This window comes from Leptopilina boulardi, unplaced genomic scaffold (genome assembly GCF_019393585.1).
Source record: "Leptopilina boulardi isolate dan_hultmark-lab unplaced genomic scaffold, ZJU_Lbou_2.1 LbouV2_55, whole genome shotgun sequence".
NCBI lineage: Eukaryota > Metazoa > Arthropoda > Insecta > Hymenoptera > Figitidae > Leptopilina > Leptopilina boulardi.
This window is the reverse complement of record NW_026138000.1, coordinates 813,048-839,548: the sequence shown is the minus strand read 5'-3', so window position 1 is coordinate 839,548 and position 26,501 is coordinate 813,048. Positions and strand designations below refer to the sequence as shown.

The 26,501-nt window shown below is 26.3% G+C and overlaps 2 protein-coding genes and 1 long non-coding RNA gene across 7 annotated transcripts in view; 2 read left to right on the top strand and 1 right to left on the bottom strand.

Moving 5' to 3' along the window:
- LOC127290022 (transmembrane protein 70 homolog, mitochondrial) overlaps nucleotides 1-26,501 on the bottom strand; it is a 144,682-nt gene that overhangs the window by 74,958 nt on the left and 43,223 nt on the right. The gene's annotated exons all lie outside the window — the stretch shown is intronic.
- On the top strand, nucleotides 2,118-9,034 carry LOC127290023 (uncharacterized). The gene is made up of 2 exons (XR_007844245.1): nucleotides 2,118-2,542; nucleotides 8,210-9,034. It is a non-coding gene; the product is annotated as an uncharacterized LOC127290023 (long non-coding RNA).
- Nucleotides 9,122-26,501, top strand: part of LOC127290010 (protein still life, isoforms C/SIF type 2) — a 35,912-nt gene continuing 18,532 nt past the window's right edge. Inside the window, exons 1-11 of one of the 5 annotated variants that reach the window (XM_051318349.1) lie at nucleotides 9,122-9,565; nucleotides 11,536-11,717; nucleotides 12,544-12,662; nucleotides 13,025-13,232; nucleotides 15,644-15,900; nucleotides 16,036-16,594; nucleotides 17,273-17,626; nucleotides 19,444-19,500; nucleotides 19,610-19,781; nucleotides 20,244-20,471; nucleotides 21,365-21,494. In XM_051318349.1, the coding sequence (XP_051174306.1) occupies nucleotides 9,426-9,565; nucleotides 11,536-11,717; nucleotides 12,544-12,662; nucleotides 13,025-13,232; nucleotides 15,644-15,900; nucleotides 16,036-16,594; nucleotides 17,273-17,626; nucleotides 19,444-19,500; nucleotides 19,610-19,781; nucleotides 20,244-20,471; nucleotides 21,365-21,494 (2,406 nt within the window). In that variant the 5' untranslated portion in view covers nucleotides 9,122-9,425. Of the gene's footprint in view, nucleotides 9,593-11,535; nucleotides 11,718-12,543; nucleotides 12,663-13,024; nucleotides 13,233-15,643; nucleotides 15,901-16,035; nucleotides 16,595-17,272; nucleotides 17,627-19,443; nucleotides 19,501-19,609; nucleotides 19,782-20,243; nucleotides 20,472-21,364; nucleotides 21,495-26,501 lie in introns of all 5 variants that reach the window. The other 4 variants (XM_051318351.1, XM_051318348.1, XM_051318350.1 and 1 more) reach the window with 4 other exon arrangements.

Sequence of the window (26,501 nt, the reverse complement as noted above, 5' to 3'; positions counted from 1 at the left end):
AATATTAATTTTTTTTTTTGTTTTTTTTTCTACTAACGAAAAAAGTATATTCTTTAGAATGGGGGATCCGCCCTCGTATATATGATAAGAGCCACCACGAGATTCAAGGAGCCCGTTAGCCTGTTTCGGTTACGTCGCTGCGACTTGTTTATATACACATATATATGTATAGGGAACCCTAGACACGATGAAGAGGAGAGAAACGAAGTCATAGAGCGCAGGTTCCCTATCGATCGCCGATCGTCATGGTGACGCACCTTGTGGACCAAAAGAGTGGCAAAAGAGTATATAAATTTTATTTCTCGATCACTAAAAAAAAAAAAAAAAAATTTTTATCTCAAAATTTACCCGGCTTTTTATCTTTTTTTCTACATTCGAAAATATTACTTTAATTCTAAATTTTTATATTTGACCAATTTTTTTTTTTTTCATCTTTTACTCTCTACGTTTGTCATAATATAGGAACAGTCACAGCGCGATTCTCGATGTGGACCGCGGTTTCATCTCTCTCTCTGAAAATTCCAGAGAGGATTTCACCGCGCCATCTCTCTTCATTGGGGGATGACTTGCGCCGATGCTTTGACATTGCATACAACCCTCTTTTTCTCTCTTTTTTCTTTATCTCTTCAGGAACGTACGAAAATCATCTTCAAAGATTGTCTATGACTGTCATCAAGGAGAAGAGGAATACGAGATGCTGGGAGAATTTTAATTTTTTTCCAAAAGGTGACTTTTTTATTTTTCTAATACTAATAATAATTTGAATTTTTTTTTTTTGGGAGGGGGAGAAATTGAAGAAACGAGTTTAATTTATTTAATGAAGGCATTAAGCCAATTTGGATTGATTCGTTTATAGAGGCATTGAAAAAAAATTGAATTTAAAGAGAAGCATTGAAAGAAACTTTAAAGGGGAAAAATAGGATTTAAAAATTTAAATAAAATTACTAATTTTTTATTTAGGGAAAAAATTTCCACAACTAAAGTATAGTATATTTTTTTTTATACGGTAGATAATTTTAATTGGAAAATAAATTTATTATCGAATTTTCATTTAGCCAAATTTGCCAATACCAAATTTATATTAAAGTGAATTAATTTGAATTTAAAATTAAAAATTTGAAATTAAATTTCCGTTTAAAAGAATTTTTATTTAATTGAATTTTAATATTTTTAATTTAACCGAAAATTTAAAATACTGAATTATTATTATTATTTAATATAATTTTACATTTACCGTTATTTTTATATAATTAGTTTTTAAAATTAATGAAAATTTGTTTATGAAATTTTTGCAATTTACCAAATTTTTATGAAAGCTAATTTTTATCAAATCGGATTTTCATTCTACCGAATTTCTATTATACCGAATTTTTATTAAATCCAATTCCTACTAAACCGAATTTTTTTTTAACCGAATTTTCATTAAATCGAAATTCGATTATACCAAATTTTTATTAAATCGACTTTTATCTTAACTGAATTTTAATCCAACATAATTTTTAATTTACCCTTAACCCCAGAGAATCCCCCTAGAAAAATTGTATGGTGCACTTTTTTGATAGGATCAACAGTCATCCAAAGTGGACCTAATTTTTCGTTAATGTTATTTATTATTCATCATTAATATAAAACAAACCTTTGGTTTTAAAAACCTCTTCACTTCTTCTTATATCCTCTTTTGTGTCCATAGGTCGTCATCTGAAACAAAAAAAAAAATTTTTAAGTTAAAAATAATATCGTTTACTATAATTTAGTAAATATTTACGGAGAATTTGGTTTTCTAAAATTTTAAAGTTAGAAATATAAAAATATTTTTAAAAAAATATATAGAATTATGTTAAGCAAAATTTTTAGGTTATAAATATAAAAAATGTATCAATTTTCAGAAAAATTAATATTCAATTGTAAATTTCATTGTTCTCAATAGATAGAAGGAATTAAAAATTTCAAGTGACAATGAGTAATTTTAAATAGAAGGGGGGAGGGGGGGGGGTGGGAGTCAAAAATGCATATTTTTTTTATCATCTCTACCCCAAAACAATTGTATGTGTGTGCGCGCGCGGGAAGCTGGGTAAGATTGTCGCGTTCTACAACCCTGGGGGTTGGTTGAGCGCATCGCGGGCGCACCTGACAAAGATGGAGATTGAGTGAGAGAGAGTGAGTGAGAGGATATTGACATTTTCGGGGCGCATTCGGGGGTCGGGTCGCCTCCGATCCGCAGTATCCATGACTACATCATCCGAGATGAATCCGCGCGACGTACCCGGGGAATCCCTGATGATCCAAGGATCGTGAAAGAACCAAAAAAAATAAAAGAAGAAACGATAAAAAAAAACCCCGGGACTAATTTGCGGAAATTTTTTTTTTTTTCTAAATCCAACGAACCCCCTTTTACTCTCCAATTCGCGAGGAACAGAAACGATAAGAAATCGGGTGTTAATTTTCTTTTTTGTTTTGTTTCCTTCTTTCTTTTGAGGGGAATTTATAGCAAAAAAATTGTGTACGTGCGTGTGTGTATTTGTGTTTCAAGAAAAAAAAAACGGTGGGTGTTGTTTTAAAAGAAAATATATTTGTAATTTTTCTGAAAATATTTCTCTATTCTCGTTTTTTGGAGTTATTTCCTCTTTTAGAAGGAAAAATTTTCTCCTGATTTACAGGGGGGGGGGGGTGAGTAATTTTTTTTCTGACAAAATGCAATGGGAGAATCTGTCTTCTCAGCTTTGTAAAAAGGAGGTTTTTTTTTTCTATTTCTAATTTTTGCAAATGGAAAATTTTTTATCTCTTTCTCTTTCTATTTTTTTTCTTTTTGTAGAGGGAAAAAAATAGAGAGAGAAAACGAGAGAGGGTGGATCCTTGATCCGCACCCTTTTCTATTCCGCCCCTGTTTCCGCCTGTTTCAACCCCCGCCGCCCCCGCGAGAATTCCAAGTCTCGCCTCGCCCTCGTCTCTCTGTGTCTACAAAAGTCCACCACCCTCTTTTTGTGTATGTGTATATTTATTGTGCATCGTGAATATTTTTATTTTCCTTTTTTAAATCACACCCTTCTTGAAGATGATTGTCCCTCAACCCTTCCCTCGTCCTGTTAATTTCCGTCGCTTTGTAAAAATTTTCCTAGGACCCTGAGAGAGAAGTAAGTTCCGATTTTTCAGGGTGAGGCCAGGGATCGTTTTTTTTGTTCATCTCAGAATTTTTCCTTTTCTCGATTTTGAAAAAAAAATTTTCTACTCGAGAAAAAATTGGAGAAATTTTCTTTTTAAAAAAAAAAGAGTGAGAGAGAGAGATTTTGTGAGAGCCAAGCCCTCGGACATTTCCTTCATCCAGGATGGATTCTGTATAGTGTTTCGGGGGTGGAAGCTTCATTGAATTTCTCGAAGCTTTAACAGATGGTAATTGGTTTATGTAACCTATAGTATATAGGTATGGAGATTTGACTTGATTTTTTTCGATTAGATTTTTCCCTATTTGTTAATTTAGTGGTTATTACTTTTTGCTTTGGGGACGTAAAATTTAAATTTGGCAAGATTAGAACAATTTTTCCGAATTTATTTTTGACCCAAATTTTTTTTTGGAACTATATTTAATCCAATTTGTATTTAACCAAATTTTAATTGAATTTAAATTAAAATTTCAAATTTAACAGAATGTGAATTTTTAATGGAAATTAGATTAATTTTCTCTTTTTAAATTGGTATAGCAAATAAAAATTAACGTTTATCAAGAAAAATCAAGTAATGTGGGTTGTTGGCCGATTTTTTTTTTCATTATAACTAGAGTGGAAAAAACATTTCAAATCATTGGAAGCCTTTGATCTGCCGTTGATACCCAAAGGAGCGATACTCTTGAACTGCGATAGAATAGAATAGAAAAAATATATATATACCGCGCGTAACTCGTTTCTATTATTGCAAAGTAAAAAAAAAAAAAAATCGTTGTGCCAGTATAGTGTAAGAAACATGTTTGGCTCGAATCAATATTGACTTTGGACTTCGTCTCGAGAGTAATCCCTCTGCCGATATATACAAAGCTAGGAAACAATTTATCGGAGAACTGTCGTGTTCCATTCTCTACTTTTCTATAACGATCCATATTCAATTTCTTCAAAATCTTCACTATCTCTCCGCTTTCGCTGTTTCTCAACTCTTTCACCACTGATTCTTTCTCATTTTTTTCCCTCTTATATTCGCAACTCGCTTTTAAAGCTAACTCGTAACAATAACACCTCTCATCATTCAGAATTTTCATTCTCTCTTTCTTTTCCCTTTTATTCCGAACCAATTGAAAGTGAATCTAAAATTATTGAATTAACTTTGTTATTTTTTTGTTTATTTCATTTTTTTTATTAAGAAAAATTCTTTATTAAAACATTTTATTATTATTATTATTATTGTATTCTATATTATAAATAATAATCTCTCTCTAAATCTGAATTAGTGGTATACTTATCGCTAATTCAGATTTAGAGACTTAATTATTTAATTATAAAATAATATTTAATTTTAATTATTCATATTTTTATTTAATATTTAGTAATTTATATTATTATACCGAAATTCCATTAAAATCGAATTACTATTATACCGAATTTTTATTAATATGAAACATTTTCTAACCGAATTTCAATTTAATTTATAATGTCCTATTGTATAGAATTTTTTATTAAATCGAAATCTTTAGTAACCGAATTTTTAATTTAATATATAATTTCCTATTATACCGAATTTTTATTGAATCGATTTCTTTTCTAAACGAATTTCAATTTTTAATTTTTAATTTACCCTTAGCCCAAGAGAATTTCTATTAAATCGAATTCTTTTTATACCGAATTTTTATTAAATCGAATTCATATTATACCGAATTTCTATTAAATCGAATTCTTTTTATACCGAATTTCTATTAAACCAAATTTTTTTATACTGAATTTCCATTAAAAGCGAATTCGTAATATACCGAATTTTCATTAAATCGAAATCCTATTATACCGAATGTCAATTAAATTAAAATTCTATTATACCGAAATTTTTATTAAACCGAATTTTTATTAAATCGAATTCTTTTTATACCGAATTTTTATTAAACCGAATTTTTTTTACCGAATTTCCATTAAAAGGGAAAACCTAATATTTCCGAATTTCTATTAAACCGAATTTTCATTAAATCGAAATCATAATATACCGAATTTCCATTAAAATAAAATTCTATTATACCAAATTTCTGTTAAATCGACTTTTTCCTAACCGAATTTTAATGCTACATAATTTTTAATTTAACGTTAACCCCAGAGAATTCCCCTAGAAAAATTGTATGGTGCACTTTTTTGATAGGATCAACAGTCATCCAAAGTGGACCTAATTTTTCGTTAATGTTATTTATTATTCATCATTAATATAAAACAAACCTTTGGTTTTAAAAACCTCTTCACTTTTTCTTATATCCTCTTTCGTGTCCATAGGTCGTTATCTGAAACAAAAAAAAATTTTTTAGATAAAAATAATAACGCTTATTATAATATAATTAATATTTAGTTATTTTTTATTAATTAATTTATATGTATTAAGATAGAAAAATTATATAATAATAATAAATATTGCTTATTATTTGGAAACTATTCTCAAAACTTTTTTTTTAATTTCTTTTTAAAAAAAATTACAATTTTTTTAGGTTATGTAATTTTCATGCGACACGACAATAAAAAAGTTGATAGAAAATAATGTTTCATAATAAAATCAAAATTTTTTATCTATGCCAAATAAGTGTTTTCATTAATTTTTGACTTCATTTTCCAATTAATTACAACATTTTTTAAATTATAAAATAAAAAAAAACCTGCCTTGAACTAAACCAACATGAATATTTTTTTTTATAAAGAAAAAAACATTTTTTTGACAGGAGACAAGGTTGGGTAGTCATGATTATCTTAAGCCAGGAGTATTTAGGGCCAATGCACAATAGTTTCGAGATAAAAAAGAACACAAATATATTTCTGTCCTTTTCTCACTCATCTTTTTACAAACGACATTCGAAGAAATGTTTTTTATTTAATGATTCAAAAAGTGTTGTAATTAATTGAAAATTAAAAAATTAATGCGAAGAGAGATTAGTAAAATATAGATGCAAATTAATTTTTTTCGCGAAGTAAAGAAAACTGAATCATTTTAGGTTATGTTTCGAAATATATGAGAATATATTTATTTTTTTATAAAAGTTTGAGGTTATGTCTGTGGTATTGAAAAATATAATTAGAAACCCTTTTTTCAATTCGAATTTTAAAAAATTCAATTTATTATCCACTCTAACGTATATAAAGTTTATATAAAATTCTTTATATTTTAAAATTTTATTTCGTTTTTTTCAACCATTTTGAAAAATTCCATGAATACAATAGTCGCTTTTAGTAATGGAATATAGTTTAAAAATAGAATGTTTCAGTTATTTACAATTCCATTTATATTTTTAAAAAAATTTATAAATAAATTTTTCTTTATTTAATTTTTCAAAATTATTTTTTCATTAATATTTTAATTTTACAAATTAGATTTTTTTTCTTTATTTTATTATTTATTTTCTTCACTCATTTATTATTTGCCTCTCTTTTTTCATTTCATTTTTAATGTAATTTCTTTCAGTTTACAAAATACATTTATTTTTTTATAATTTCGCATGTAATTAATGTTAATTCACTTCTCGGTCTTTGTAAAAACGAAAAAAAAACTGTGCATTTAGAAATCCTGTTTTTTTATCGAGATAATTAGCAAAGATTTTTAAGGAAAAAACTAAAGACTTGATGAGAATTTTTTTTTTTTATACAAGTGCGTTTTTCTTTTTTCTCCTACGCCAATAGAATATGAAAAGAGAAAGAGAGAGAGAGAAAGAATTTAAAAAAAAAGGTTTTCATGACCTGATTTTGCAACTGGATCTTATCTTTCTTCTATCCTAGTGACATTCCATTCGCTGTGGATTTTTATCCTCTGAACAACAATCTCTGTCATTTTGACATGACATAGCCTGGCTTTTTGCTCTCTCGCGTATAAGATTAAAATATTTTCTCTCATATTGAAATAGTTTTTGAATTCCAAATAAAGAGAAAGAGAGAGAGAGAGAGTTGGTCAAAAATCTCATTTTCTTCATGTCGATTAAAACCTCTTTTATCTCTTTAAAAAGCTAATTAGGTGAAAAATGATAGGTTTCAAGGTGCGCCAGAAATTGCTTTCCTACGATTAACAAATTGGTTTTTTATTCAAGAATTAAGATTCAAAAAAAATTTTTAATTTAAAAAAAATTTTTAATTAAAAAAAAAATTTTTTAAATTTTAAAAAAAATTTGAAAAAATGAAAACGACAAATTTGAGAGAGAGAGATGATGATGAAAAGTTTCCTCGAATGGAATATAAATTTTGAAATCCTCTGCGGTTAAAGTTTCTCGATGGCGCAAAATGAATTATTATTCGAAGAGTCGAGTGCATATACTTTTACCCTTCATGCGACATTATTAATCTTTCCCACCTCCAACCCCCCCCCCTTTCCCCCACCATCACATCATAAAATTGTCCCGAGACACTGAATAATTAAATTCTCATTATCAAAATGTGTCCTGTTAAATTATAAATTTAACATATATCACATTGAATTCTTTATAATTTATTTAAAAAAAAAAAATTTTTTTTTGATAATTATTTTTTTTGCTAAAAAGTATTTTTAAATAGAAAAAAATTCCATTTAAAAGAAGAAAAAAAAATTTTCTTTGTTAATATCGAGTCGTTACAGTTCTATAATAATTTTATTAATTCGTGGCGTATTGGTTAAGGTCGACGCACAATGAACGCGATGCGTGAGATAGAAAAGGAGAGATATTGGGTTCTTTTTCTATTTCATGCCATACGTCATACACCATGAACTAGTAAAATTATTATAGAAGTGTAGACACGGCTTTTCAAAATTACCACAAAACTATCATAAACATAACCTATAAATTTTTTGCTATTTAAAAGAAAAGAAATAGTTTTTTTTTCTTAAATAAATTTTTTTAAAAGTAGAAATATTTTTTTTTAAATTATTAAAAAATATAAATAAAAAATAATAAAAAAAAAATAAAAATCAATAAAATAAAAAATAAAAGTCAAGAAAAGTAAATAAATGTAAATTTAAAAAAAAAAATTTTTAAAGTAAACAAAAAAAAGTTAATAAAAAAAATAATGTATTTTTTAATTTTCAGTGATAACTCTCTCCGGAAAGCTGATAAAGGTGGAACAACAACAATGATGTGACAATAAAAGGTGTCATCAGCTTTTTATGTTATCCGCGGGATCGTTTCGGATCCTCGTTTAATCCAGTGCTTCCCAAATTTAAAAAAAAAAAAAAAACAAAAAAAATCCAAAAAAAGAAAAATAATTTAAAACAGACAACCTAAGTTTTTAAAAACATACAAAAACTAAAATAAAATAAAAAAAAAAAAACCAACAAACTAAAAGTCTAAAAATTGAACATCGACTGACCTGGAATTTGTGTGCCAAAAGTCAAAGAGCCAAATTTTTTTGTGTCAAACAAGTCAATCCAAAAGACTAGAGAAGAAAATTTAAGGAATTTAATAAGTGATAAGGAAAAATAAAAAAAAAAAAGTTAATTAAAAACGTTGAAAAAAAAGGAATGAAACGTTAAAAGAAAATAAATCCAAAGAAAAAGAGAAAGAAAAGAAAAGGTAGAAGAAAAAGAAGAAAAAAGAAGAAATTGAAATAAAAAGAAAGTGAAATACAAAACGTAGAAAATTAAAGAAAAAAAAAGTTAAGCAAAGATAAGCAAAATAGCAATAAACAAAGTAAAGAAAAAAACATAAATAAAAACAAAATTAATGAAAGAAAATAAAATAACGAAGCGAAAGTGAGAAATCAGAAATAAAAAATTAATTAACGAAATAGAAGATAATAAAGAAAGAAGAAAATAAAGAAACGAAAAAATTAAAGAAGAAAAACAAAGAGAATAAAGAACAAAGAAATTAAAGAAAAGAAATTTAAAAAATAAAGAAAATAAAAAAGAAATTGAAGGAAAAAGAAAAGAAGAAATAAAAAAATTAATTAAAGAAGAAAAAAGAAAAGAAGAAATAAAAAATTAATTAAACAAGAATAAAAAATAGGGAAGAGAATAAAAACAGTAATTAAGAAGAAAAGATAATAACGTAAAGAAGAAGATTTAGAAGAAAAAAGATTAAAGAAGAAATTTGAAAAAAAAATTTAAAGAATCATTTGAAAGAAGAAAATAAAAAAATTAAATATTAAAAAAGAAACAAATTAAAAACAACAAAAAGGTAATTAGAGTGAAAAAGTAAAAGAAAAAAGAGAGAAAAGAAATTAAAAAAAGCAAAAATTATCGCTGAAAAGAAAATCGAGGTCAAAGAGTAAAAAGTGTAAATAAAAATAAAAAAAAAAAAAAAAAAAATGGGTAATAAGTTGTCCTGCAGCTGTGCTCCCTTGATTAGAAAAGCATATCGTTATGAGGATTCCCCATGGCAAACGGGAACGAGACCTGGAATGACCGGAAATGCAGCACGAAGAGGTGACACTGGCCATTTGCTCAGGTGCGGAAGCTTAAGAGAGAGGAAGAGGTGCGCATATACCATAAAACCATACCACATATCATTTTAAATACCAAAATCCATGTATTATTTCCAAAAAAAAAAAAAAAAAAAAAATTCTCTCAAATTTTCCTAACTCTTCTTTGTTCTTTCTTCTTCTTCTTATTCACACTTCCGATTTCTCTCACACCCCCTCCCCTTTTTTTTACCCTTTAACCCTCTCTCTCTCCATTCTTTCTCTCTTTCACTATTTCGCACCCTAATTAGTCCTCTTTCACTGGCGTAACAAGCACTCTCTCTCCCTTTCACCAACTTTCATTCATTTATTCATTTTTCTCTTTCTTTTTTTATTTTAAAAAAAAAAAAATTCCCTTTTCTAAAATTTTGTCCTAATTTAAGTTTTTTTTATAGTACACTGAAAAACTTTTGGGGCAGCTGCTCTCCCAATCGAAAAATTTCTATATTCAGTTAACTTCACTCATATAAAAACTCATGATAAATATTGAGTATAAAGTTAACTGAATATAGAAATTTTTCGATTGGGAGAGCAGCTGCCCCAAAAGTTTCTCAGTGTAGACTTTTTTAACCACTTGATGGATGGATGTAACATAATCTCAAAACTGAAAAATTGTATCCAAAACTTTAATAAATAGTAATTTCAGTCACCACCCACTTTTTGTGGGGGAAAAAAAAAATGAAAATCATTTGTTAAATAATTAATTTTTTTAATAAAAGATTTTCATTTTTTTTTGCCACAAAAAGTGAATAAGCAGATTTGCTAAAATGGTTTTTGAAATTATTAAATTTTTGTATTTGCGTTAAAAACTAGTTTTCAATTTTGAGGTTATGTTTGAGAATTTGCCATTCTCTATATTAAGGCCAACGAACACAATATATATATATAGAGAGATTCGCGAAAGTCGTTCTGCTAAAGTGAAGCATAAGTTAGAAAAGAACAGAGATATATTTCTATCCTTTTCTATCGCATACATCTCGTTTATGCGAAACAATAATTGTGCGTTGACCTTTAACATTTTTTTTCGGTTTCCATTGTCCCCCAGTCGTCATTTGTTCATAATTCTTGTTCAATTACCGCACCCTGATCTAGTAAAAATTTAGTGACTTTATTGTTAAAATTAAATTTTTACTAGAGCAGGGTGCGGTAGTTAACGAAAATTATGACAAATAGCGAGTGGGGGGACAATGGAAACCAACCGGTAGGTCAATCGACAGGGTTGGGTAGGTAAAATTATCTCAAGGAATATCATTTAAAGGCCAATGCACAATAGCTTTTTAACGTGATTCTGCTTACGATAATCTTGACTACCCAACCCTGTCGATTGACCAAGGTCTTTTTTTGTTTATATATCAAACAAATGTTTTCTTTCACTTATTGGATATAAAGATAATAATTCTTTTTTTTTTAATTTAATGATTAAAAATATTTTAATTCTCCTCATAACTTCACTAAATCGTCACGCTTAGCATGCTTAGAAAATATTCTAGAATTATAACAAGCTTATTGTTTCATTTCCTTTTCTCTGTTTCTATTATTCTTACGTGTATAATTTTTCTACAATTAGAAATTAATTAATAAAAAATTTTTTTTTTTTTATTTTTATAATAATTTGTTCTATTAAATAAATTAATTGTTATTAGAGAAAAAGAATAATAATAATAATCCTTAGAATTTATTAAATATAAACTTATTAAAATATTGTTAATAATTATATAAATAGTAAAATTATTATTATTATTATTTAAATATTTAATTAATTAAAAAAATAATTTAAATTTAGAAATTGATTGCAATTAGTTATGTAGAAAAGTAGAAAATGTTTATTTAGAACCTTTTTCTGAAATTATCAATTTATTTTCCTTTTTTCTTTTTTTTTTTGAAAATTCACATGGAAAAAAAGTAAAAAATAGAAAAAAAAGAAATAATGAACTAAAAGGAGAATTTTTTTTCGCAGACTTTGGGCCGAAGTATTTCATGTGAGCGCGAGTAGTGGTTCAGTAAAATGGCAGCAAATATCCGAGGATTTGGTTCCGGTGAATATTGTTTGCATTCAGGATTCGCCAGAATGCATTTTTCATATTACAGCTTACAATAGTCAAGTGGACAAAATTCTCGACGTTCGACTCGTTCAACCAGGTAATTAATTGTTATTTTAAATTATAAATAAAAAAAAAATTTAGAAACGAAAAAATAATAATTAATATTATCTGCCATTAAATTTTTTTTTTTTAATTTTATTTAGCAGCTGAGAAAAATATCTTAACAGTAATTTTTATTTTTTTTCGTTTATTTTTATTTATTTTTATCTTTTTTTGTTTATTTTTATTTTTTTAAATTTATTTTTATTTATTTATATTTATTTATTTTATTTATTGTCATTTTTTTATATATTTTTATTTATTTTCATTTAGTTATATTTATTTTTATTTATTTATATTTATTTATTCTCGTTTTTTTTATGTATTTTTATTTATTTTCATTTATTTATATTTATTTTTATTTATTTAAAATACAAAAAAAAATTTGCATATTTTATTAATTTTTAAGCATTGAAAAAAAAATATAATAAAATATATGTATTTTTTCGGTTTGATGGCATTTTGAAAAGTCATGACACTTCTATAATAATTTTCATAGTTCGTGGCGCGTAATGCTTAAGGCCAACCCACAATGAACGCAATGCGTGAGATAGAAAAGGAAAGCGATAGATTTGTGTCTTTTTCTATTTCACGCCATACACCACGAACTAATAAAAAAATAGTAGAAGCGTCACAAGACTTTTAAAAAAAAAATTGCTCACCATTAAACGATCATAAACATAACCTAGAAATTTTTTGTTTAGCTCTCTTTCTTCAGTGTGCGTCACAATTTATTTTTATTTTTTTTACAAATTTTATAATTAATATAGTATTTTTAATATTTAATATAATTTTTTTGGGTAAATAATATTATTTTTTTTTAGGAACAAGAATCGGCCTAGCATCGGAATGCTTTGTTTATTGGAAAGACACAATGACTAATGACACGTGGGGATTGAATTTTACTTCTCCAATTGATGCGAAACAATTTCGCGAATGTTGCGTAAGAATTAGAATTATTTTTTTTTTATTTCCTATAATGATCCAATTTTTTTTGTAATTAAATTTTTATATTTTTTTCTATCGTTATTTTTTTAAAATTATTATAAAGTAATTTTTTCATAATACTTTATAAAAAAAAAATTAAAAAAATTAAAAAAAAATTTGATAAATTTTTTTTTTTTAATTAAATTTTCTTATATTTTTTTTTCTTTCTTTCCTAACGTTATCACTTTTAAATTATTAAAAGTAATTTAAAAAAAAAATAAAAAAAAAATATTTTTTTATTTTTTAAACATTTTTTTTTTATTGTGGACATACGATTTTAAATAATTTTTTAATTGGTCGTGAATTTCTTTTTTACAGTCACCTTCCTTTAAGATTGCACGTAAGGCCTCGTCTTCCTACTCCCTCAAGTTGGAGCCACCAAATAAACAAAAAAACAAAACACGAAGAAAGCCTCTTTCGACTCCTGCCTCGCCAAATAGATCGAAAGAGCCAATTTGCACTTGTATGACACCCGAGCAACTCGCAAGACTTCGAAGTCAGGATCCACGATATCGAACCCCTTGTGGTAAGATAAAATATTTCATCCAGATAGAGAAAAAAAAAAAAAAAAAAAAAAAACCACGAACATATGTACCGCTTTCTATTATATTACTGTCCTGCTTTCTTCCTTTCAAAAAAAAAAAGAAAAACAAATAGATACAAAAACCCTACAACTTTAGAAAAAAAAAGAACAAATCTTAGAAACAAAAAAAAAACTAGATAAATTAGTTATTAAATTCGTTCCAAAATTTGTAGAAAAATTCTTCTTCAAATTCATCGAAGACAAATTAGACAAAAAAAAAATATATGTTTCTTGAGCCAAATCATTTGAAATTGTTTTGAAGCGATTCTATTTTTTGTATACGTTGATAATTTATTTATTTTACAATCGAATTTAAAAATTTATAAATAATTTAATTTTTAGTATTAAAATTATTTTTTTATTTATTTTATTAACTATTAAAAAAAAATTTTTTTAGTTATTAATTTATTTAGATTTTAATTTTTTACTTGATTTCTTTATTTGTTGCTTAATTTATTTCTAATTTTATTATTTTTATTTATTTATTTACATTTTATTATTTTTTTCTTTATCTACTTTTATTTAATTTCCCTTTTTGTGTTTCTTATTTATTTTTTTCTATTTTTTTTATTTAGTATTTATTTATTTATATTTTTCTATTTTTTTTATTTAGTATTTATTTATTTATATTTTTTTATTTATCTATACTTTCATTTAATTTTCCTTTTTGTTTTTTCTATTTACTTTTTTTTTCGTATTAATATATTTTTTTTGTTTTAATTTTATTCTAAGTATTTATTTTTTTCAATTTTATTTATTTATTTTTATTTTTATATTCCATTTTTTATTTAAATTTATTTTTTATTTTTTTTTATTTTTTATTATTTATTAGTTTATTAATTTATTAAATTTTGTTTTCATTATTTTTTAAATTTTTAAAAAAAATTTTTTCTTGTATTTTATTTTTTACATTTTTTTTTAAAATTTTCCTTATTTTTCTTTTTAGTTTCTTCTAATTTATTTATTATATTTAATTTCTACTATTATTTGCAATGTTTTTTTTTTAATTTTGTATTATTATTACATATTTATATATTTATTTATTTTTAATTATTTTATATATTTTTTTATTTTTGTTTAACTTTTTTATCATTATTTATAATATTTTTTCTCGTTTTTTATATATTTTTTCTGATTAATACAACTTTTTTTTAAATTTTTCTTTTATTTTTCCTCATATTTTATTTATTTTTTCATTTTTTTCTATATTTTTAAAAATTTTTCTCCTTTTTCTTTTTAGTTTTTTCTAATTTATTTGTTATTTTTAACTTTTTTTTATTTACAATGTTTTTTTTTTAATTTTTTCTAATTTTTAATTTTTTTAAAATTATTTTATCTTTATTTGTAATGTTATTTCTCGCTTTTTTAAATATTTTTCTCCCGTTAATGCAATATTTTTTTTATTTTTCTTTTATTTTTTTCTTGTAATTTATTCTTTTTTTTACTTTTTTACATATTTTTTTTAATTTTTTACCGTTTTCTTTTTAGTTTTTTCTAATTTATTTGTTATTTTTAACTTTTTTTATTTACAATATTTTTTTTAAATTTTTTTCTAATTTTTAATTTTTTTAAAATTATTTTAGCTTATTTGTAATGTTATTTCTCGCTTTTTTAAATATTTTTTTCTCGTTAATACAACATTTTTTTATTTATCATTTATTTTTTTTCTTGTAATTTATTCTTTTTTTCACTTTTTTACATATTTTTTTAAATTTTTTACCGTTTTTTTATTTTTGTCTAATTTATTTATTATTTTTAACTTTATTTTTATTTACAATATTTTTTTTTAAATTTTTTTTGTATATTTTTAATATTTTAAAAATTGCATCCGTCGGGAATCGAACCCGAGTAGTTCAATTGGCAGCCGGGTATTCTGCCACTGATCCACCGTAACTTACATCTCTTACTTTACTTTTTTTTCTAAATTAATACTTATTTAAAAAAATTTTTAATGCTTTTTTGTTGTTCTAAAGTTCAATACAAAAACTTAGTCACTTTTTTCAAATTATATTGAATTTTTTTTTTTTAATTTTAAAGTTTAATAAAAATAAAAAAAATTATAAGAAATATTATTTTATGTTATCTGTTTGATTTTATTTTTTTTAATGTCTTTGTATCTTTTCTGCTTTATTAAAGTAACTTTTTTTTTATTTATTTTTTTTTAATTTTTATTTTTTTTTTAATTTTTATTTTTTTTTAATTTTTATTTTTTTTAAATTTTTATTTTTTTTTAATTTTTATTTTTTTCGAGCATCAAATATATAAAAAACAGAATTGCATAATCAATAAAATTTCAAATCACAAATTTTGGTTCAAGATTCTTTTTCTAAATTTTTCTAAAACTTTTAACGAAGTAGGTGCATCAACATTGCCAAGAACAATGGCACGTTCGACTGAAATGGAAATGACACCAGGACGTGATAAAATAACGGCGGCTACGTCCAGCGCGTCTCTCTACGACAATGTCAATAACGCAAATCAACCTCTAGGGAAAACAATGAAAAGCGGCGATTCCATTAAAAAACAAGACAAACAACAGCAAAACGAAACATGTCAAACGGCACCAAAAACCGCGACCGTTGGCATTGGAACCGCGACAGTTGGCTCGCAGGTGAAAAAAAAATTTTCTTTCTCAAAAAAAAAAAAAAAAATTTCCTATACAATTTTATTTTTTCTCTCAATTTTTTTTTGTGTATGGCAGAAATTTTCCTTTTTAAAGAAAAAAAGAAAAAAATTTTTCTTACAGATCGACAGTCCTGAGGATAAAGGATCGTCGATATCACCAAAAAAAGGTACAAAACAAAATCAAGATACATCAACACATCAAAATGGAATGGAAACATTAAAATCAGAGGGCGTACAAGCTGGTGGTACATTACAAAATAAAACATTTCGTCGTGAACAATTACATCATACAAAATCGGCAGATTATACTGAACTTGAAATGCAAAATGGTAATATATTTAATATTGTCAATAATAATCATACAAGAAAATCAAAGAGTAAAAGTACTGATGACATGAGAATTGAAAATGCTGCACAAAATGGAATGAGTCTTGATTCAAATACATTAAAAAGAATGTTAAAACCAATGTCAAGTGTTGATAGTCCAGTGACATCGCCTGAAATGTCACGTAAACGACATCACGTACATCCTGGTTATCATTATCATCCAAGCAATAATAATCAGAAATATATGATGTCTGAGGGTGAAAATGAAAATTATTACTATAGAACGCCGTATAATAATAAATTTCAGGGATCAAGAAGCGTTCACGATATGGCAAGGCAGTACAGCAAAAATAGTACGTTAAAATGGTTTATTTTTAATAATTTAAAAAAAAAATTATTTTTATTAGTTTAGTTTTTTGTACTTTTATATAAACCCCCCGCACTTTTCCCTTTTCAAAATCAATTCACTTGATTTCCTAAAATTTCAGCCTCATTTATTTTAATTAACAAAAAAAATTATAAAACTGAAAAAATAGAAATTGCTGAAATTTTAGGTACTTTTTTTGGTTAAAAGTGAGAATTGAAGTTTTTTTTTAATGAAGTTCTCCGACTAAAAAAATTTTTTTTTTCCAACCGCGACAAGACTGTATGAAGAAAAGAGAATAAGCATGAACTATAATACTAGATTTGAGATATGCATTTTGCACTTGTGTTCACATAACGGAGTTCGAACGTAAAACGTAGCGTTCGAACGCAGTCATGTAAATACAAAAACAGTTCTCCCTATCACTAAAAAAAAATTTGTATTTTTAGGAAATAGTTTTCTTAAAACAAAAATTAGTTTAGTTCTTCCTCTATTTTAGAAATTCTTTATCAAAAAATGCTAAATTTTTTTAAATTTCTAACCTCATTTTAATTTTTTAAATAAAAGTATGAGCACACGTGTTGGTCAAATCACTATAACCATTATCATCGCACACATTCCATTAAAAAAGTTGCACGTAGCCTGTTTTTTTTTTTCATCATCTTAGATGGAAGAAGCCGGATGTACTTAGATTTGGAACCTAATCGGTGCACAGGTGACGTGTCTCCACCATCGGACAATGTTATATTTGACAATCAATGTTATGCAACAACGCCAAGTTCATCGAATGGCAATTCAGATATGGAACAAACGAATCATTGTAATTCACGTAAATGTAATAATGGCCAATATCATCAACAAAATATACAATCGGTATCAACGCCGGGTAGTCCAGCAACGAATCGACTTCTACTTGAATATGAGATGCATTTGAGAAATACACTTGCCAAAGGAATGGACGCTGAGAGTATTAGTCTTCATACATTTGAGGCTTTATTGTCGCAAAGTATGGAAAATCTCGGTGAGTTTTTTGTTTTTTTAAATTCCCCACCCTGCTCTAGTGAAAATTTAGTAACTTTTAATTTTAACAATAGTTCCTAAATTTTTACTAGAGCAGGGTGCTGTAGTTGACAAGAATTATGATAAATGGCGAGTAGGGACAATGGAAACCAACCTTAAATACATAATTGTAAACGTACCCTAATATACACAAATTCTACCTACCCATCCTTGTCATTTGTCATAATTCTCGTCAACTACCGCACCCTGCTCCAGTGAAAATTTAGTGACTTTATTGTTGAAATTAAAAATTACAATAAATTTACTAAATTTTTACTAGAGCAGGGTGCTCACCGACAGGATTGTGAACGTACCCTAATATGCACAAATTCTATCTACCCATCCTTGCCATTTGTCATAATTCTCGTCAACTACCGCACCCTGCTCCAGTGAAAATTTAGTGACTTTATTGTTGAAATAAAAAATTACTACAAAGTTACTAAATTTTTACTAGAGCAGGGTGCGGTAGTTGACCAAGAATTATGACAAATGGCAAGTGAGGACAATGGAAACCAACCGATTGGTTACACCATTAGTCATGAACTAATAAAATTATTATAGATATTTGACGGCAGTTCGAAAAATTGTAACACTTCTATAATAATTTTATTAGTTCGTGGCGTATCAATAGAGAAGTTATCTGAATAATAAAAATTCTTTAAATGAAGTTTTCTGAATAATAAGAATTCTTTAATAATATTATCCAAGTAATACTGTAACAAAAAAATAAATTCTCGTCAACTACCGCGCCCTGCTCTAGTGAAAATTTAGTAACTTAATTTTAACAATAAAATTCCTTTTTTATTAGAGCAGGGTGCGGTAGTTGACAATTAAGAATTATGACAAATGGCGAGTAGGGATAATGGAAACCAACTTTTCACTCACAGACAGGATTGTAAACGTACCCTAATATACACAAATTCTATCTACCCATCCTTGCCATTTGTCATAATTCTCGTCAACTACCGCACCCTGCTCCAGTGAAAATTTAGTGACTTTATTGTTGAAATTAAAAATTACTATAAAGTTACTAAATTTTTACTAGAGCAGGGTGCGGTAGTTGACCAAGAATTATGACAAATGGAGAGTGGGGACAATGGAAATCAACCGATTGGTTACGCCATTAGTCATGAACTAATAAAATTATTATAGATATTTGACGGCAGTTCGAAAAATTGTAACACTTCTATAATAATTTTATTAGTTCGTGGCGTATCAATAGAGAAGTTATCTGAATAATAAGAATCCCTTTAAATGAAGTTTTCTGAATAATAAAAATCCTTTGAAACGATAACCCTTTCGATACGAAATCATTGGAAACAAACTGGCGATTCATTGGAAAATAATTACCTTAATTTCAATGAATTTATAGTAAGTTTCCAAAAAGAATATATATATGTATCAGTAGAAAAGTTATCATAAATAATAAAAATTCTTTAAATGAAGTTAACTGAATAATAAAAATTCTTTAAATGAAGTTTTCTGAATAATAAAAATCCTTTAATAATATTATCCAAGTAATACTGCAAACAAAAAAATAAATTCTCGTCAACTACCGCACCCTGCTCTAGTGAAAATTTAGTAACTTAATTTTAACAATAAAATCCTTTTTTCATTAGAGCAGGGTGCGGTAGTTGACAATTAAGAATTATGACAAATGGCGAGTAGGGACAAAAGAAACTAACCCTTATATATAGTAACTTTTTAACTAGAATGTCACTAAATTTTTACTAAGAGCAGGGTGCGGTAGTTGACAAAGAATTATGTTTTAATTTTCAGAATTTGCAGAAAATATTCCGCTGAATGTGCAACGCACACCACATGTTACCAGACGACGTAAGTCATTTATATTTTTATTTTCTTAACCCCTGGGAAAAGAATTGAAATTTCTATTCAATTTTTTAGGCCCCTAGGAAGGAAATTTAAAAAAAAATTTTATTTTCAGGACCAAATTCAAATAAATCGTCAACATTGCCTCTGTCCTATCGTTATTGCACTGAGAGGCAAAACAGTAAAGATCGCGATGGATATTACAGCGATAGAAATGAAATTGTCAGAGAGAAAAGAGATCGCGACATCGATCGAGATCGAGGCTATCTCAGTGATTATAATTCCAGGTAATATTGCCTAAATAAATTTCCAATTAAAAAAATATTTATTTCCTATTTATTTTATTTCGAAAATTTGATTTTAATTATTTATTCCAATTTTTGCCAGCATTATTTACACAAAGAGAAATGATATATATGTCTCACAGCCAAATATTTATTTGATTCAAAAAAAATTTTATTTGATTCAAATAAATTTTTATTTGATTTAAATAAATTTTTATTTGATTTAAATAAAAAAAATTTTAATTACGCCAAATAAATAGGCTAGTAGGCTATGAGACAAATATACATTTATTTAACTCAAATATAATTATATTTGATTGAAATAAAACATTTCTCTGGGTGTATTTTCTCATCTCCTATATGGATAAACTACTAAATTTTTCTCCCTTTTTTGTATTTTAGAATTTTTAATTTTTTTTCAAATAGAAATTTGTTTTCTATTTTTTTTTTTTGTTTTTTTTTTAGATGCGCAACTTGTATTGGAGAATCAGCTCGCGCCCAATGGTTTCGACATTCGGATGGTTGGCAGTCTGCAAGTTCAACTCTTGGCTCAACTGCTTCCAGTTCAATGAATCCTAGTTACACTGTACACAAAAGGGAATCCCCTTGGGATTCACTTCCCTCACTTCGACACGAAGGAAGCCTCAACGATAGTGGCTACAAATCAAATCGAACTGATTCTCTTGAGCAAAGGTACAATTTTTTTATTTTACAATTTCTTTATATAAATTAGAAATACTAAAAAAAAAAAAAGATTTTTCTCTTATTTCCAAAAAAAATTGTTATTTATTTAGAAAATATTTATTTACTTTTTAAAATATTTTTTATCCACTTTTCGGTTGTTTTTTTTTACTTTTTGAGGTTTTTTAAATTTTGTAAACAAAATTCAATAATTAAATTATTAAATTATTTAATTAAATTATAAATATACAACACAATTGTTTTTTAGATTTAAAATTTAATTAATTATTTAATAAAAAAAATTAGGAAAGCACCTACATCTAGGGTTTCGTGGCTTTTTAAATTCAGATCAAAATATGGGTGGATGATCCGAAATGTGACAGTGTCACATTTTGGATGTCGTGCAGTTGACTTTCGTTCTGTAGGAGGGTTTTTACATCGAACAAACAAATAGATGCTAAAACGTTAATACATGGGTGGAGGATCCGAAATATGACACTGTCACATTTCAGAAGTTGTACAGTTAAATTCCGATTTTTACGACAGACGGACGGACGGACGCCAAAGCGAAACTATAACTATATATTGGTGGAGGATCCGAAATGTGACACTGTCACATTTCAGAAGCCGTACAGTTGAATTCCGATTTTTACGACAGACGGACGGACGTCAAAGCGAAACTATAACTATATATTGGTGGAGGATCCTAAATGTGACACTGTCACATTTCGGAAGTCGTACAGTTGACTTCCAATTTGTAAGACGGACGGACGAATGAACGCCGAAGTAAAACTATAAGGCTTTCGCCTCTGGGCCACGAAACCCTAAAAAAAGAAGAAAGATGAAAAATTTTCTAAATTGCTTTTATTGGGTGGGGGGGTTATTTTATTTTTTTATTTTCGCAGAAGCACTTTTGATCGACAAGACAGTATCCGATCGGATTATATGTCAGATCGAGAAGGAAGGTATGGAATTGTGCAACAAGCTTCTTTAGAAAGCACCGACTCGAGGCTTTGCTACTTGACGTCTTCAGAGGTGAGCAAAACCAAGTGCCATTTGACCTTATCGTTCCAATTTCAGCTCTTTCAATTCACTTCTATATCCCACACTCTATATATATACAACACAATATTCCCAATAGTTTCCTTTCGATTTAGTTTAGTTTTTATTTTTTAAAAATTTTAAAAAACTCTTTTTCTTCACTACAATTTTTTCATACGTTTTTAAAAACTTTTTCTACTTTTGAAAGAGTAATTTTTTTCAATTCGAAAGAATTTTAAAATTAACTAAAAATAAAAAAATAATTTTTTTGAATATTAAAAATATTTAAATAGTTGAAATATTTTCGATGTCACTATTTTTGTTTTAAATTTTCAATCCAAATATATATATACCATTATCATATGGAAATGTAACACTCTCGTTGGTAATATTTAAATATTTATTTTCATTAAAAATGAAATAATCCCGTGGGAAATTTTTCTTTTCAAGTTTTCAGAAATTCTCGTGAGCATTTTCTTAATAAAAGTGCAAATATTCTTCTGTTTTTTTTTGGGTTTCAAGATATCTATTTTATTTTTTTCCATTTATTATTATTATTATTATTATTATTATTTTACTTTTGAAAAAAAAGTTAATTAACAAAAAAAAAAAATAATTTTTATTTCTGGAAATAAATTTTTTTTGAAATTAAAAATAAAACGACGGAAAAAAGAGAAAGTGAATAATTGATTTAAATTAAAAGTAAAATGGGAAAAAAATAGATTGAATTGAAGTATCGAAACTGAAATAATAGCAGAAATTGGAAAGAAAGTTCTTTAAATTTGTAATAAACTTTTATATATAGCAATACAATCAGTCAAAGTGTTTTTATTTTATTTTTTTTTTTTGCAATATGGCATCGATCTTTTACTTCCGTTTAAACTAAGTAGGTCAATCGACACTTCCTCATAATGAGGCAATTCGATTCCCTTGAATCTAATAAGAAATTGATTTTTTTTCTAATTTCTAATTTTTTTTATAATAATAATAATAATAATATTAATAATCATAATAATAATTATTATTATAAAAGTTATTATTATTATTATATTATAATAATAAAAATAATTATATGTAATAAATATGAAAGTAAATATAATAAATTAATTTAAAAAAAAAAAATTTTAGAAAATCAAATCGTAATTAAATGTAAAAATTAATATATTATTTAATCTTTTATTAATTATTTTATTATTTAGTAATTAGCCTTTGCTTTTTTTCATATGGGTATATAAAATATTTATTTTTTTCGGGGACTTTCCCTTATTGTTTCTTAATTTCATAAGTACCCATCCCTGGAATTATACGTTTTAGAGGAACCTCTCCTTTTGCACTCTACAAACATTCCCAACCGTGGCCGAATTATAGTGGAATTTTTGAAGAATACCTGCCCAACCCTGCTTGCTACCCTCTCTATAGATTTTATATGTAAACATATAAGCTGACCCTCAAACGTGATTTGCAAAAAAACAGAATTGTAAACGTACCCTAATATGTACCAAATTCTATATACCCATCCCTGGGTAAAAAATTGAAAATCAACTCTAGTCAATTTTGGTTGGTTTCCATTGTATCCACTTGCCATTGCAGGGATGGGTAGGCAGAATTCATGCATATTAGGGTACGTTTACAATTATGTGTTTGAGTTTGGTTTCCATTGTCCCTACTCGTCAACTACCGCACCCTGCACTTGTAAAAATTTAGTGACTTTATTGTTAAAATTTAAAGTTATTAAATTTTTACAAGTGCAGGGTGCGGTAGCTGACGAAAATTATGACAAATGGCGAGTGGGGACAATGGAAACCAACCTCAAACACAGAATTGTAAACGTACCCTAATATAATTTTACCTACCCATCCCTGAAAAGCATCAGATATAACGATCAAATAAAACTGTAACTTACATTATGGTAAGATTTTCTTTTTTACTATTTGTGTTTCTATTTTTCATTAGTGTTGGTAAATTACCAAAAGATAAAACAAAAATTTGTTAAGTACATACTTAAAAAATGAGATTTACGATGAATGACAGGTAAAAAAAAAAATGTTAATACCACATGTAATATGTTGGTATAAATTGCTATATATATTTCAGACTGCATTAATGGCGCAGCTTTGAAGAGATTTCTACATATATATAGTGACACACAACTGTCGATGGTTATATAGTTATAGAAACTGAGTCTGTCGACTTTAAAGGAAAGGTTTATAGTCGTATCCGCGAAATCAAAAAGAGTCGTAAACTCTTTTATGCCGTCGGGTGTAATCCCGAGCATCATACATCTATTTTTTTTTTCTTTTTTTTTTTACTTTCACGGAGCTTTTCATTTCACAAGATATAAAAATTTGCTGGTCTTTTATATCATCGTATATAAATTATTATTATTATTATTTTATTATTATTATTATTATTTATAATCTAAAAATCCATGCTTAAATATAACAAAAACTAACCTAATTTCACATCTGTTTGATGTGTGATCCACCAATTTTTTTCGATTTAATCTAAAAATAGAATTTTTCCTATTTTGAAAAACGAATTTCTTTTTAAATTATCGATTTTCGATTGTAAATCGATTGCTAATTGCTCTGTTCAGCTCTTTTTTTCATCAAGCAAAAATGAATTTAGGTTACATTTACAATACCTTGGTTTTGGGTTAGTTTCCATTGTTCCCACTCGTCATTTGTGTCATAATTCTCGTCAACTACCGCACTCTGCTCTAGTGAAAATTTAGTGACTTTATTGTTAAAATTAAAAGTTACTAAATTTTTACTAGAGCAGGGTGCGGTAATTGACAACAATTATGACAAATTGCATAAGTGGGGACAATGGAAATCAACCTTTTGAAGTTGAAATATACTTTTAAGGCCAACGAACAATAGTTTCGATGTTATAAAGGTGCTTCTACAATAATTTTTTTTTTCATCGACGTGAATAAAATCCACTATCAAAATCATATTTTTAACACTGATGGAGTATTTACACCTTTGGTAAAAAAATTTTTTTATTTTGCATTTTCTGAAATACACAAATCTGATTGGTTGTCCATTATCAATCAGATTGTGAATAACCAATCAGGTTTGAATATTTCGGAAAATGCAAAATAAAAAGTTTTTTTTACCAAAGGTGTAAATGCTCCATGAATTTTGTTCTTGTTGACAACAAGTCAATTTAATTACAAAAAGTTATTGTAGAAGTATCTAAATAAACTATTCCCCCAGGGTGATGAAACTCAAAATTTTGTATACAGGGATGGGTTATCAAATTATTAAATGCAATGTCCCAAATGTTGCGTATGTAAAATGCAACATTTGGGAGGTTGGATTTAATAATTTTCACAACCCATCCCTGTATACAAAATTTTGAATTACATTACCTTGTGTGCCAATTGGCCAATAAAAATTTAACAATAAAATAGAAAAATTTTAATATGTTAATAATAATTCAATAAAAATAATAATAATAATAATAATAATAATAATTTTATAATTTAATTGTAATATATTTTAATATGTATGACGCGCTTAGAAAAAAGTGATCTAAGACAAAAATTATAGGTTATGTTTATGATAATTTCACCTTATTGCAATTAAAAGTTCCTTTTTTACTTATCTAAAAACAAAATTAGTTTTTGAGAAAGTATAATAGAGACTTAAATATTTGTATAGAAAATTTGTTCTTATTTTTACTCCAAACGATCATAAACATAACCTAGAATTATTTTTCTTTTTATCGTTAAATGTAATAAGAGTGAAATAAAAATTAGGTTTTGGGTATTTTTGTAAACTAATATAATAAATAAATAAAATAAATTAATAAATAAATAAAAAAATAAGTAAATAAATAAAATAAATTAATAAATAAATACAAAAATAAGTAAATAAATAAAAATATAAATAAATAAATCTTAGAAAGGTCAAAATAGAATAAAAAAAATGGCAACAAAAAAATTATAATTGCAAGGAGGACAAAAATGAAAATTTTCCAATAAATCAATATTTCGTTGACAATATCCACTGATGACGATGATGAAAATTATATAGATATATATATATATAGAGGAAAATGTGGGAATTTTCACCAATGAGGAAATTTATCGTACAGCCCTGACCTCCCTCTATTTTCTCTCGACCTCCCACCCTTATAATATGGAATTGCAAACCTCTTCCCTCCTCCCCCCCCTAAAGTGTCTGGTATTGATTCCCTTGGAAAAGCGCGAGCCCTCTTCCCTGATCTCCAGCAGTCAGGAGCAAAGCACGTCCGAAGCTGGGAGCTCCTCGGACTTTCGGAAAATCGTCCTCGGTCTTCAAAAAAAAAAAAAAATAATAATAATAAATAAATAAATAAAATGAAAATTAAGTAACAAAAAAAAAAATTATTATTTCCCTTCGCAAAAAATATATAAATTCCCTGAGATACATTTGTATTTTTCAATAAGATATTTAAAAACAATAACAAGAAGAAGAAAAACATCTAAGTGGAATTATTTGTTTTTTTTTGTGTGATACAAATGTTATTGATAAACAACATTATGATAAACTACCAGAAGAAAAAAGTGAATTTCACTTTAATTTTGGGACAAATTTTTGAGGAATAATTTCTTCTCGAAGAGATTAATATATAGTGACGATGTAGTTGAATGAATGAAAAAAAAAGAAATTAAATTAACGAGGGACCTGAAATGATGAATTTTCCAAATTGAAAAAAGAAATTGTAAATTCAAACAATTGTTTTCATTGAAATTATTCATTAGATTAGAGGGGAAAAAAAAATATTAAATAGAAATTTATTCACACTTCTACATAAAAAAAATTATAATTAAAAATAAAAAATGAATATTGGAAAATTGAATCTTTAAGGGGAGAGAATTTTTATGAAAACCAAAACGATAATCAACATTAAACGATGATATTTAAAAGAGAATTTACATGATAACTTCAAGAGATATTTGACGATAAATCGATAAAGAAAAAAAACATCAAAATACTGATAATTGAAGAT